This window comes from Orycteropus afer, unplaced genomic scaffold, assembly GCF_000298275.1.
Source record: "Orycteropus afer afer isolate SDZICR_OR568_19922 unplaced genomic scaffold, OryAfe1.0 scaffold00017, whole genome shotgun sequence".
In the NCBI taxonomy this organism is placed as follows: Eukaryota; Metazoa; Chordata; class Mammalia; order Tubulidentata; family Orycteropodidae; genus Orycteropus; species Orycteropus afer.
In genome coordinates this window covers 11,024,436-11,037,699 of record NW_006921604.1, presented here as the reverse complement: position 1 = coordinate 11,037,699, position 13,264 = coordinate 11,024,436, and the positions used below count along the sequence as shown (strand labels likewise).

The 13,264-nt window shown below is 39.5% G+C and overlaps 1 protein-coding gene across 1 annotated transcript in view; it reads left to right on the top strand.

Moving 5' to 3' along the window:
• The first annotated feature begins 1,180 nt into the window (after positions 1 to 1,180).
• The window catches only part of AFF3 (AF4/FMR2 family member 3), a 684,153-nt gene continuing 672,069 nt past the window's right edge, over positions 1,181 to 13,264 (top strand). Inside the window, exons 1-4 of the mRNA XM_007959474.2 lie at positions 1,181 to 1,248; positions 3,547 to 3,667; positions 4,887 to 5,199; positions 5,329 to 5,714. Coding sequence (XP_007957665.2) covers positions 4,947 to 5,199; positions 5,329 to 5,714 — 639 coding nt within the window. The 5' untranslated portion in view covers positions 1,181 to 1,248; positions 3,547 to 3,667; positions 4,887 to 4,946. The remainder of the gene's footprint in view (positions 1,249 to 3,546; positions 3,668 to 4,886; positions 5,200 to 5,328; positions 5,715 to 13,264) is intronic.

Below are 13,264 nucleotides of genomic sequence, written 5' to 3'. Positions count from 1 at the left end.
AGGAAGGATAAAAGAAACTAAAGGAAAGCTATCAGGCAAGTACTGCTTCTCTTTTTGGGTTTCATTTGCTTGACTCTGCAGAAGGGGAATGATTGTCATTTTAGGTATTCTGTTTTCATCTGAAGGAGCTCTGGTGGGGCAGTGGGTAAAACATTCAGCCACTAACCAGAAGGTCAGTAGTTTGATTCCATCAGCTGCTTTGCAGAAGAAAGATGAGGCAGTCTGCTTCTCTAAAGATTTGTAGCCTTGGAAACACAGTGGGGGCAGTTCTGCTCTGCCCTGTAGGGTTGCTGTGAGTTGGAATTGACTCAGTGACAGTGGGTTTGCTTTTTTGTTTTTTGTTTCATCTGATGATGGGAAGGACACTGCATGGCATAGCATTATGATGGACCTATAAGGGATGTCCAGAATATTTATATTTATAGATTGTGTACAAGTGGTCCTGAGGGTTATCTGTCTTTTATAGTATTAGATACCTAGCCTGGTTATGTAACCAGAACCTCATTGGAGAACTTTATCTTCCAGTGGTCTGCATCTTGGAGTCCTTTTGGTCCCTTTCAAGCTTTAAGGGTTTGGGGAGCGAGGCACATTTAGTTAATGAGGAACGGCTTCCCTTTCACCTCTGTGTTGTTGTTGTTAAGTGCCGTCGAGTCGTTTCCGACTCATAGCAACCCCATGCACAGCAGGACGAAACACTGCCCGATCCCATGCCAGCCCCACAATCCCTGCTATACTTGAGCCCATCATTGCAGCCACCGTGTCAATCCATCTCGCTGAAGGCCTCCCCCTCTTTCGTTGACCCTCCACCCTACCAAGCATGGCATCCTTCCCCTCTAATTCCATTGAATTGTGAAGTGATTTTTACTCCTTGACCCTGGAAAGCAATGAGCATGAGCTTTGCCTTGTTGATATTGGCTTTTATCCTTCTGCCTTTGCCTTGAATATCTAAGCCACATTGCAAAACAGACTGAGTTTGTGAGTTTATCTCTGTCATCTTTGTACCCCAGGATCCTTGTGCCCTTTCCCCTTGGCTTTTGGGGAAAATGCTGGAAACTCCTTTGCACTAAGATATTGATGAGGTTTAATGCTGAAAGCTCATGCACCCTAAAATACTGATGAGACTGATGAGGTTTAAAGTGTTTTCCCTTCTTGTGGTGCTTACATTTCTTACAGGGGTGAAGACATCTTAAACCAGAGGAATGACTCTCTAGTAGTGGAGTTTCAGTCGTCAGCCAGCAGATGCAGGAGGTATTATTTGGGGCATGGGGTGGGAAGGCTTCTCAGAAGCCCAGAAACCATCCTTAGTGACCACCTGCCTGCTTCATCCGTGTGTCAGGCCACTTCATGCATCACACCAGTCTTGTCTGTGTGGTTGGTGTGAGCTGGTTGAGGGCAGTGAGCATGCGTGTGGAAGTCTCTGTGAATGAAACACAGTGCAGTGAGTTCTTCTCAAGTAATTTATATACTGGAGAGGGGGATGAGTTGTGATGCATATGTAGTACAAGCTTTTCTGTTTAACTGCAGACATTGGTATTGGTCCAAAAGTTAGCACACACGAGTTCGTAGTAACACTAGAATTCTCCTTTAGGTTAAAGTGCACTTCATATATGAGTTGTGTGTCTACTTCAAAGCCATGAGATGTTCATGAAAGCTGGGTTTTCTTATTATGGATATCTGTAAGCAGGACAGCACAGTCATACACCTTTTCTATGAGATTGAAGCCTGGTCCTGTGAATAAGAGTGTCATTTCCATCCTGTGCCTCCTTTGTGCTGGGCACTGCCACCATAACCACCCAGAGAGTTCTTGGTGGTTGTAATGTTGAGGCTGTGAGCCTCTCAGTTGGCAAAGGATCTTAGAGGCTGCAGCCCCCCTTTACATGAAGGTCATTGGTTGGACTTCCAAATGTAATAACTTTGGGTAATGTACTAAGGATGAATTAAAATGCTAATAGGCTACACGTTCTGGGTATTTTAACATTCCCTAATCTTAAATTTAAATGAAATGCCTTAGGTGCTGTAACAGCCTTGCCAGAAGCATGTTCAGCTCACCCCTTAGACAGTTAATTTAAAGTACATTCTGGCCAAGTGAGCAGAGCTAGGAAGATGAGAAGTATTTTTATTATTAAGATTATTTTATTTGTGTTTCCTTCAGCTACATGACATAAATCCTTTCTCTTTGATTAAAGATAGCTACTTAGCTAAAAATAAATAAATAAATAAAAATCACCACTTTGCTAAGTTACTTTGAATTCACATATCTTTTAACTATCAATGACAATATTTTAATAGCAATACACTGGATTTTATAACACTTCAAACTGTTCCACAACCCTTTTATATATTACCTTCACCTTTAAGCCTCACAGCAGCACCATAAAACATGTCTGTTTTATAATGAAGACACTGGGTTACAGAGAGATCGTGTGGCTTTTCTGTCAGCACGTAGCTGGTTAGTAGAGAACCACAGTTAGTAGTGGGTGTCCAGATGCCCTGCTGTGTTGTCTGCTCACTAGTCCGAGTAGCAAAATGATGAATGGTCCCTTAAATCAAATGCTTCTGCTAGTGAGTTAGTACAGTGCTTGTTTTAAGGGATCTGTCCGTCCTTTCCCATTGGTAGTGGTTAGCTCTGTTGTCCACTCTGAGAGCAGATTTCTTTATCAGGGAGCTGAAAGAACAAGTGTATTTCCTTCCTTCCCTGAATAGTTCACTTCCTTACCATTAGTTGAATTAGCCCCTTTATTTTCTCCTTATTAGAGGAAGGAACACTTTATTTCTTCCTTAGTTCTTCCAGCTATCTGGTGTCTGGGCACTTCATAATTGTGTTTTGGGAGAATAGATATTAATTTTCTTCAACAAAAAGGCCCAGTTCCTTGATGACACAACATAATTCAATTTCCGTTCTCTCCCTTCATTGCCTGCACTCCTTCCTCCTGGCACATTTTTCATAGTTAGGAAGAGTGATTGTGTCAAATATACCAGAAGGAAGAATTGATTCAGTAGTAGTTTGACGACTTGACTGATTAACAGAGATCAGAAGAAGGCTCATAACTGTGAAAACCACTGTAGCATGGAGTTTTAACAGCTCTTTAGGAAGCTAGTTAATAAAAGAATCACTACAGAAACACAGCTACGCAAAAAAAAAAAAAAAAAAGGGAACATTCCCATATAACACTCAGAGGCTATGTCATAAGAGGAGATATGCTCATAATTTCTATTTACACATCACTGTAATTACCGTCTGCTGTAAGATTATTTTAAGTCTTCTCCTGTCAAAGTTGCTTAGATATTTCCTCTTTCACATATCAGGCAGAGAAGTCTAGTACAGGTTGAAACTTGTCCTAAGGACTTTTTCCCCCTGCAGAGTGTAATTATCTGGCACCAGAGCTCACATTGCCTGATTAGACTGGCTTTAATCCGATTCATGTTCTTGTTATCATCACCATTTGTCCATGAACCAGACTTCTGCACTTAGATGCATGTTTCATTGGGCTTTACTCTCTAATTTTTTGGTATGTGGTTTGTTCTCTTTTCTTTCTTCTGATGTAGTGTCTATGAACCAGATAGAAATGCGTTACGGAGGAAGGAACGAGAGCGAAGAAATCAGGAAACTCAACAGGATGATGGCACATTTAATTCGAGTTACTCCCTCTTCAGTGAACCTTACAAGGTAGATGATTTTCATTTCTTCATCACCACTCTTCATCCATACACCTGAGGCCCGTGTGATGGCAGTCATGGCTAAAGTTATTAACCAACCAGTTAAGTTGCTGCCTGTTTAGCCCAAGGAAGATAGCTACTAGATTTAGGGCCTTCCCCTGTAAGTCTTGGCATTGTGACATGTCTTTATTTGCTACTCTCTCCATAAAATGTAAGTTTTGTTTAATATTGAAGGAGCTCTGGTGGTGTAGTGTCTAAGGCATTTGACTGCTAACCAGAAGGCTGGCGGTTCAAACCCACCAGCCACTCTACAGAAGGAAGACTGGGCAATCTACTTCCATAAAGATTTACCGCCTTGGAAATCCAAAGGGAGGTCACTATAAGTCAGAATCCACTCAATAGCAGTGAGTTTGGTTTTTTTGGTTTGGTTTAATACTGAGATGTGCTTGCTGTGATTTTTATTAGTAATGTAGACTTAATTTTTGCATTAATTTGAAGTGAGAATTCCATTTATTTTGCTTTCTAAGCTCTCAGGAAACAACAACAACAAAGAGATTGAGTTACATATTTGTATGTGAGGGCTAATAAGAAAGAAACTGTTACATGATTTCTCATTTGTATCAAATGCCATAGAATAATCTTTCTTCTAAAACTAAAGATCTTCCTGGATTTCACTAATATCTTAGGCTTCATGGACCTATGGCTATCTCAAGCTGGTAGCTTCTTCTTGCATATTTAGCCCTGTTCCCTTTTAAGCTTCACCCTGGCTTTTGTTGCTTGTCAACTCTCAGTATCTGACAAGAATAATTATATATTTAGAAGTCAGAAGCAGAACAATTGTGAGCCAAATCTGAATTTTCAACAAGAGCTTCCAGTAGTACCACATAGAAAAGAAAATCCAATCCTGGCAAGATTTAATCCAGGCCATTTTGCAAAGTTGCAATAGCAAATTTTCTGATTTCCAGGGAATGTATTTTAACTGTAACATGATACCAAGGATAGATTCCTTTTTTATGTCCTCTAAGGCAGTTTCGGCTTCCCCATTCTGGTGCAGTGTAGAGTGCTGACAGACGCCTTCAGAGACTATGAGGATTTTCTTTTTCATCTCTCAGCTTTCATTCTTAATGTGGTAACTCTGGATTCTGTGGTCAGTAAAGGAACATTCCTTTATTGCAGTTGTTTCTCTTGTTTATCCTAATACTGTGGATGTTTTGTTTTCCTTTCTCCAGACTAATAAGGGGGATGAGCTTTCCAACCGGATCCAGAATACTTTAGGCAATTATGATGAAATGAAAGACTTTTTAACGGATAGATCAAATCAGAGTCACCTTGTTGGCATACCCAAACCTGGGGTTCCACAGACTCCCGTGAACAAGATCGATGAACATTTTGCTGCAGATTCAAGAACCCAGACCCAGTCCTCGTCTGTCTGTAGCACTGCATCTTCCACACCAGCAGCTGTCTCAGGGCAGCAGAGTAAGAGGGGGACTATGGGCTGGCAGAAGGCTGGGCACCCACCATCTGATGGCCAACAGAGATCAAGTAAGCATGGACACAGGTTGCTTGATTTGCACAAATCTGCTAACTCAAAGAACAGTAATAAAAAACCTAATCCCAGTGTGTTGAGGCCTTCATCCTCATCTTCTTCTTCTTGTTCTTCTTCCAACTCAGCACAACAGGGCTCTCTCAGGACCTTGCTTGGAGATGGTGTTGGCAGACAGCAGCCACGGGCCAAACAAGTGTGCAATGTGGAGGTGGGTCTTCAGACCCAGGACAGGCCATCTGCTATGTCAGCCAAGCACAGCAGCAGTGGTCACTGTGTTCAGAACTTCCCTCCATCTCTGGCTTCAAAACCCAGCCTGGTTCAGCAGAAACCAACTGCATATGTGCGGCCAATGGACGGCCAAGATCAGGCTCCTGATGAGTCCCCTAAGCTTAAGTCATCTGCGGAAACCAGTGTTCATTGCACATCCTACAGGGGAGTCCCAGCCACCAAGCCAGAGTCAGCCAGAACCAAGGCCAAGCTTTCCAAGTTCAGCATCCCTAAGCAAGGAGAGGTAAGTCTTCTTAATACCACTCACATATAACTTAGTAGTTATGAGTGATGACAGGTATAAATTGAATTTCCGTGTTTCTTTTTTTGCAGTGATGTGGTTGATTTGTATATGCTAAGATTTGTAACAGTAACTAAAGGGAGAGGCAGACATAAATAATGATTTTATAAAATCTTAAATTTATTATAATCGGAATTGGTTAAGTACCTTCAAATGCAATTGGGTATGTATGTCTGTGTGTGTGCATTAGTTGGGGAAATTCTATTTCAGTATATTCCAAGGGATTTTTTATTGAACAAGCCAATGTTATCTCAAATAATACACACTAGAAGAAAAGTACTTGAAAGACTATCATTTTTAATATGTAAACATGTTAATTTTTATGTGAAAGAGTTCAAAACTTCTAACAGTTCTGTCAGTTTTGGAATGTTTCAGGAGAAACTTAACAAAGTAAGATTTACAATAATTTTTAAGGTAATGGTTTAAGTATTTCAGTGTTGAATTCGGTGGGTATTCAAATGTATCAGATATTCTGTCCATGTGATGGTATTAAAAGTCCAGGTTCATTGATGTTAATCAGCATTTCTACTTGAACTTTTCGAGCCCTGTAAAAATGGTGTTAGGTTATATGAAGTGGGTGAAACCTTTTAGTTCAAATTCTTAGATTTGCATTTGATTTTATTCTAAAGTTTTTGTTCATTGTATTACAAAATGTGTGGAGTAGATTTATTGAGTATTAGAATTCTAAACAAGCAAGTTGCATAATCATGAAGGGAGCAAAGAGGCAGAGACTAGTTACTTGAACAGTAAATCTGGATGGAAAATGAACTTTTGTTTTAGAGAAGCACATCTAACACTATGTGCCAAATTGATGGTAGTTGTCAAGAGCACATGAAGAAGAAATATGACCATGGATTTTTTTGTTTTGTTGTGATACAGTATACTAAGTAAAATTAAGTATGAGTACTAGAACATTGTACTTAGGACCTGTTCAGTTGGTATTTTTCTTTCTTTTCTGACATTATTATTCTTTAAAGACTGAGTAACAATGTGAATAGAATAGTCTTTGTTTCTTAATTTAATCTAATCACCAAATGAAACAAATGATTTGACATTTCTTATTGCATTTCTGACAAGTCTGAGCTTAAATATTTCTGAGCTATCATCTTTAGAAATTACTGTGGACCATTTGGGAGATCAGCATATTAATACCCTTAGAGAAGGCATCTTTTTTACTCTGTGAGATGCTTACATATAGTGTAAAATGGCAGAAATAATAATAGCAGGAGCATCAGAACTTGTTTAACTTCTGGGGGGATAATGTGAATCAAGATTAGCCCACAGCTGATTTCCCATGAGGTGGAGGTCAGACATACCTCTGACCCTTTTTATCAGTTCTGACAAAATGGTCCCTCCCACAGCATCCTCTACTTCTCTTCTGGGTTCAATAATTATTACAATGGCCACACAGAACTCAAAGACCATTCTTTTACAGTTAAGCAATTTATTAAGGAACAGGGTATAATTCAGGATGAGGATCAGATTCAGAAAGCATGTAGGCAAAGTCGCCCTTCTTCAGTGCAAAATCGCTCTCTCAGTTCCTCTTTACCATGTAGGCCTCCTCTCAGCTTCCTGAGGACAGGCTTCATTTGACCATTTGACTCTGCTGTCTTTTCCCTCCTGCTCTGCTGCTGGACCCCTTTTGGGCCTATGCCTTCAGGCATTGCCACTGCACCTCTTACCAGTCTCTTGCACTCTTCAATGTTACAGCCTTTTCACCTGTGTTACAATTCTTTTAGGAGGTTCCTTGCTTCCTCTCTCTTTTTGCTGCTTCTCTCTTCTTTGTTTCTTCTGCTGCTTCTTGCTGCTTCTCTTCCTGCTTCTTTCTGTCTAAAAACCCCCAGAGGGCTGGCAGTTAAATATACAAACTGTTCGTCAATTTCAAGGAATGGCACTCCCACCAGGGCCATGAACTGATTGAACTGACCAATCTCCTCTTGGTAGGGCATAGACACTTTATTTGTATAGTAGGCCAAAACTCAGAACATTTGCATAGTACATACCAATCCCTGCAAGGTACATACCAATCACAAGGCAAGCTGCAGGCCAGGCAGAAAGTATCAAACCATTATTATTTTTATTATTTTAATTTTATCATGCTTTTGTGCAAATTTACAGAGCAAAATTGGTTTTACATTCAACAGTCTGTGTACATTTGATTTCACGGCCCCAATTATCATCCGTGACCATAGCAAGCTCTCCTCCCCTCCAGTCCCTGTGACTACCCTCTCCCTGTGCCCTTGTTAACTATGCACTCCTGTCTGTCCAGCTTTCCCTCTATGTGAATGCTGCCCCTCTGGTGCCCCATGGCTGATTGCTCTAAGGGGTGTATTGCCCTAAGCAGGTGGGTGCATCGTCCTGGGGTAGGTGTTCTGGATGTAGGTCTTTCTACTGTTGGGCTAAGTGAATCTAATTCTAGGCCCGCAGGGTAACCCGGGGCCATAGCCTTGGGGGTTCCACCAGACTCTATCTGACCAGTAATTCTGGTCATTTTTGTGTTTTTGAATTTTGTTCCACATTTTGCCTCCGCTCTATCCAGGATCTGCAGTTTTGATTCCTTTCCGAGAGGTTGGCATTGGTAGCTGGGCACCATCTAGTTTTTCTGGTCTCGGGGTCCATCATATCCTTGGACTAATTGTTTCCAGTGTGATTTTCTTCACTCTTCTTTGCTTCAGTTGAGAAGAGACCAGTAGTTGCATTTTAAATGGCTGCTTAAAAGCTTTTAAGACCCCAGCCACTACTCAACGAAGTAGGTTGTGGAACAATATTTTTATGTACTACGCTGTGCCAACTGAGCTTGGTGTCCCCTGAGACCATGGTCCCAAGTTGGCAGGCCAGTGATTCTTTCTCTCAAGGTTTGATTGTCTCTGAGAGGTTACTCCAACTCTCTTTTGTTGCTTCTGTAATCTGTGTGGCTAATTTTGTAGCACAGGTGCACATGTAAGATTATCTTCATCTAAATCTATCCTTGGTCTAGGGTATATTCCTTTTGGCCAACCCCACCTGATCTTCTCTCCTGTCTATGCACTTATTCCTAGCCTGGTGTTTGGTGTTAGTGGTAATGCAGTATTGAGCATATACTAGTATTTGCCTCTGTTGTCTCTATCTTATATGCATATTTCCTTATCCTTCCTTTCCCCAGTGTCATCATGCTGGTCACAGACTCTTTGCATATCATCCCTGCCCTCACACAAATCAACATGTGACCCCCAACTAGTCTGAAATTTTCCCTCCCCTTCCCTTCCATCCCAATGAACCTACAAAGTGAGTTTTCTTCCATAAGTAAGCCTTTCCTTGACTTTTTACAATAATGGGCTCATACAATATTTGTCCTTCTGTGAATGACTCATTTCACTCAGCATAATATCTTCCAAATTCATCCACATTGTGAGATGATTCCTGTATTCTTTATTATTCCTTAATATAGCTTAGTATTCCATTGTGTGCATGTATCATAGTTTGGTTATCTGTTCATCTGTTGGTAGGCATTTAGGTTGTTTCCATCTCTTTGCTATAGTGAATTGTGCTGCTATGAACATGGGTGTGCATATATCTGTTCGTGTCTTGTCTCTCACCTCTTTAGAATATATTTCCAGTAATGAAATTGCTGGATCAAAAGGTATTTCTTTTTTCAGTTTTTTAAGGAAATGCCATACCACTTTGCCCAGTGGTTGTACCATTTTGTAGTCTCACCAGCAGTGTATGAGACTTCTAGTCTCTCCACAACCTCACCAGCATTTGTTGTTTTCTGTCTTGTTGAACTTTGCTATTGTTCCTGGGGTGAAATGATACCTCATCATTGTTTTGATTTGCATCTCTCTAATGGCTATTGATCATGAGCATTTCCTCATGTGTTTGTTGGCTGCCAGAGCTCTGGTGGTGTAGTACAATAAGGCATTTGACTATTAACCAGAAGGCTGGCACTTCAAACCTGCCATCACTCCTTGGAAGGAAGGTTGGGCAATCTACTTCCATAGTGATACCACCTTGGAAGCTCAATGAGGGGTTGCTATGAGTTGGATCCGATTTGAAGACTGTGGGTTTTAGTGAAGTGTCTGTTATGTCCTTTATCCATTTTTGAATTGGATTGTCAGACCATTATTGTTTACTCCTTACCCAGAAAATGTCAGTCAACCTGGGCAAAAGCAACAAACCCTCTGGGGTAGAAAACTAGGGCAAAGATAATTCCTCAGGGCTTAAGGGAAAAAAAAAAATCTCCCAAATTGTTTTACTAAAGATGCAAGGCAAAAGGCCATAAGAGGAACTCATTTCACTACACATAGTTTCTAATGAGGTAATTGAATGACATGTGTACCAATAACTTCTTTTAATTATTAATTTATGATGGATTGCAGAACGTGTTTATTAACAATGAATACAGGCAAAATACAACTTTAAATTTCTGCAAATATTTATGTTTTTACAAGTTGTAGTAAATGTGTAGATACTACTACCTTACAAAACTGAATTTCATTAAACACTTTAATTTTTGTCATTATCATAAAATTTCAATTTACACCAGCAATAAAAGCAAGGTTTTATCGTTGACCAATGTGCTAACTCTTTCAACCATTAAGAATCCCTTTATAAATTTACTCTAAATTGATTCCTAGTTAAAATGACTTTTTTGTCAGCCAAAGAAACATCAGGTTTATTAGGTAAGAATATATTTGTTAATTACGTAAACAAGTGAGTTGATTAAACTCCTTAAAAGGAAAGGATTACTATTTTCAAAAGCCACTACAACCTTGTGCAGATACGTATGCAGTTTTCATAAAGCTTTTGGGGAATGTCATTAGTAACTTGGACTGTTTTCATGATACCCTTCCAGGACACTGGCTTGGAAATGATACATTTGTACTAGTTGATGTTCAGTAATCACACAAAGAAAGTGATGCCTGAAACCCAGACAGTTATACTGAGAGAAATAAGAGCTTTTATACAGGAAGTATTTTGTTTCCATTACAATGTAGTGATATTGAACAGGCAGCTTGCTCTCTTCCTAGTAGAGGGCAAGCATACATTGCTTTGATGCATTGATGGAAAAGAGATAGCAAAGGGTCTTCTTCATAGAACGAAGTTATAATTGATGGATTTTATTTTTTTGTGGGGTATGCAGTGCTTATATTACCAGAAAGGTTGCATATTATAAAAGTTCCTGTGATTTGAATCTTGTAACATTTGTCTATTTTATCAGTGCACTTTCACAATAAGAAAATAGTTCTGTCCCATGTAGCTGCAGAATGGTATCTGTAAATTAGTCTGCCTGTCCTTTAAACACAATGGGATTTTTTTTTCTTTAATGGTACTCAAAGAGAACATTATGAATATTATTTTGCAGGTACATCATTCAGTATTTATAGGCCATTCCTGTAAAATCCATAGTCACAATATAAAAGTTGAGGAATTTTATCATCCAATCATACTGTACTTGTGAGGGAATACTTTTTTTTTTTTTGGTGTGGAACACAATTTCAAAAATACTGATTCTTCTTTGTTTAACACATAATCATCTGTATGAACATGTCCTCTTAATTGTACTTATGTTAATTCCCAGTGAAGTATGGAATGTGTTCTTTAGGGAATTTTACAGAGGAAATGACCTGATAAGAACCCACATTACTTGGCCACAGGTTTTCCTGATGGTGGCTGTAGAGCAGGAATTCTGACGCTGTGAGAACAAAAAAGAAGTGCTAGGTAAAAATTATAGAAAACAAAAAGGAGGAAGAGTTGTTTGGTATTGTGTAAATCCATTCCTCCTAAGAAAATTAAATCAATTACTAGGTGCAGTGTGTGGTGAGAAGTTTTTAAAAATTCAAAGATGAGATCTCTGCCTCCAAGAAAATTTACATGAATTGAATAAATTAGACTCCAACACTTAGCTTTCAATTTGCATTTTCTCTCACTTACAGCCCGAACTAAATTAAAAACTTGGCCTTCTAGCCCTAGGAAAATTCCCTCAGTTTCAGTATCTATGTAGTAGAAAAATATCCCATGATATTTTTTAAAATTGAGAATTTGTGAATCTCCTTTGCTTGACTTTTTATAAATTCCTCATTTTTTCCTTCATATCATCTGTACTCTTTCTACTGCCATGGCGAACTGTTTGCTATAACTCGTAGTCTTCAATAATAGGTAATTAGTATAGAAAAATTCAGTGCAATTTGAGAGGAAGTTAAAGACCTCAAGGGAATTTCTTAACTTATACACCTGCCTTTTGATTGTTTCTTTTTTCTGGCTCACTTTTGTGTTTAATGAAAAACATATTTTTGTTGTTATAGCTAGGAGTCTTTTTTTCTCAACGCCACCCCTCATTAAGGGAGCCTTCCCTGGAGTGCCACTTGGAAGGGTGTCTACTCTTAGGTGAGAGACAAGGGGCTTAACAAACAGGCAAAGCATACATTGTAGAGCATCAAGTACAGGGCACACTAAACCTTATGTCCAACTGAAGTCAAATATGTGGGTTTACAAATGAATTATTTGACCTTAAAATGTAACTCATGATCTAGACATTGTGAGAGACTCTTAACCTAGTGGGACTGATTCAGGTTTTATAGGACCTAAAATGTCTTGGGGCCCCACTTTAAGGAAAGAGATTAGAAAAATATCTTACACTTGCAGTTTTGCCAAAAAACATGTCAACATATTACACGGTAGGGCCCCTGGCATCTTGGAAAGAGCCCCTGCATGTGAGAGGTCCTAAAGCTTAAGTACATCTGCCTTTGGCTCGTGGAATAATAAGAAATTATTATTAAAATGATAATTTTAGATTTGAAATAAAATGCTTTTTTACTTGCTTAAATGTAGAAAAACTTTAAAATACATTTTTATATGCTGGATAATATGAGCAAGGTAAAAATAGGACAAGTAGTATGACAAAGCCTGTGGCATTGGTGATTTAGTGGTAGAATTCTCACCTTCCATGGCTAGAATCCTAGGGTTGGTCCCTGGCTGTGTCACCTTTAAGAGCAGCCACGACCTCTGTCTGTCAATGCAGGCTTGTGTGCTCCTAGAATGTGGAATAGGTTTGAGCAGAACTTCCAGACTAGGATAGACTGGGAAGAAAGATCTGGTAACTTCCAAAAAATCAGCCATTGAAAACCCTGTGGACCACAGTGATCCACTCTGCAGCCAATCATGGGCGTGGCACAGGGCTGGACAGTGTTTCATTCCAGTGAAGTCACCTTTAGTCAAGCATCAACTGGATGGCAGCTGACAGTGACAACATGAGAAAGCCTAATGTTTCAGTGCCATTGAAACAACCATATGTGTCTCAGAGGCTACAAAATTGGTTTGTTTAACAAGTTACAGGTTTAGCAGTGGTACTCCCCAAATCCACATTTTAGTTTCTGTTTCTTATTAATTTAATAAGTAGCAATGATTTGAAGCTGCTATTACAGAGGGTTCTGATGGATGTGAAGAGAACACATTGGAAAAGCCAGAAAAGCATAAGAAACCAGTGAGTGCTCCCCATAGGTCAGTCAGTCATAAGG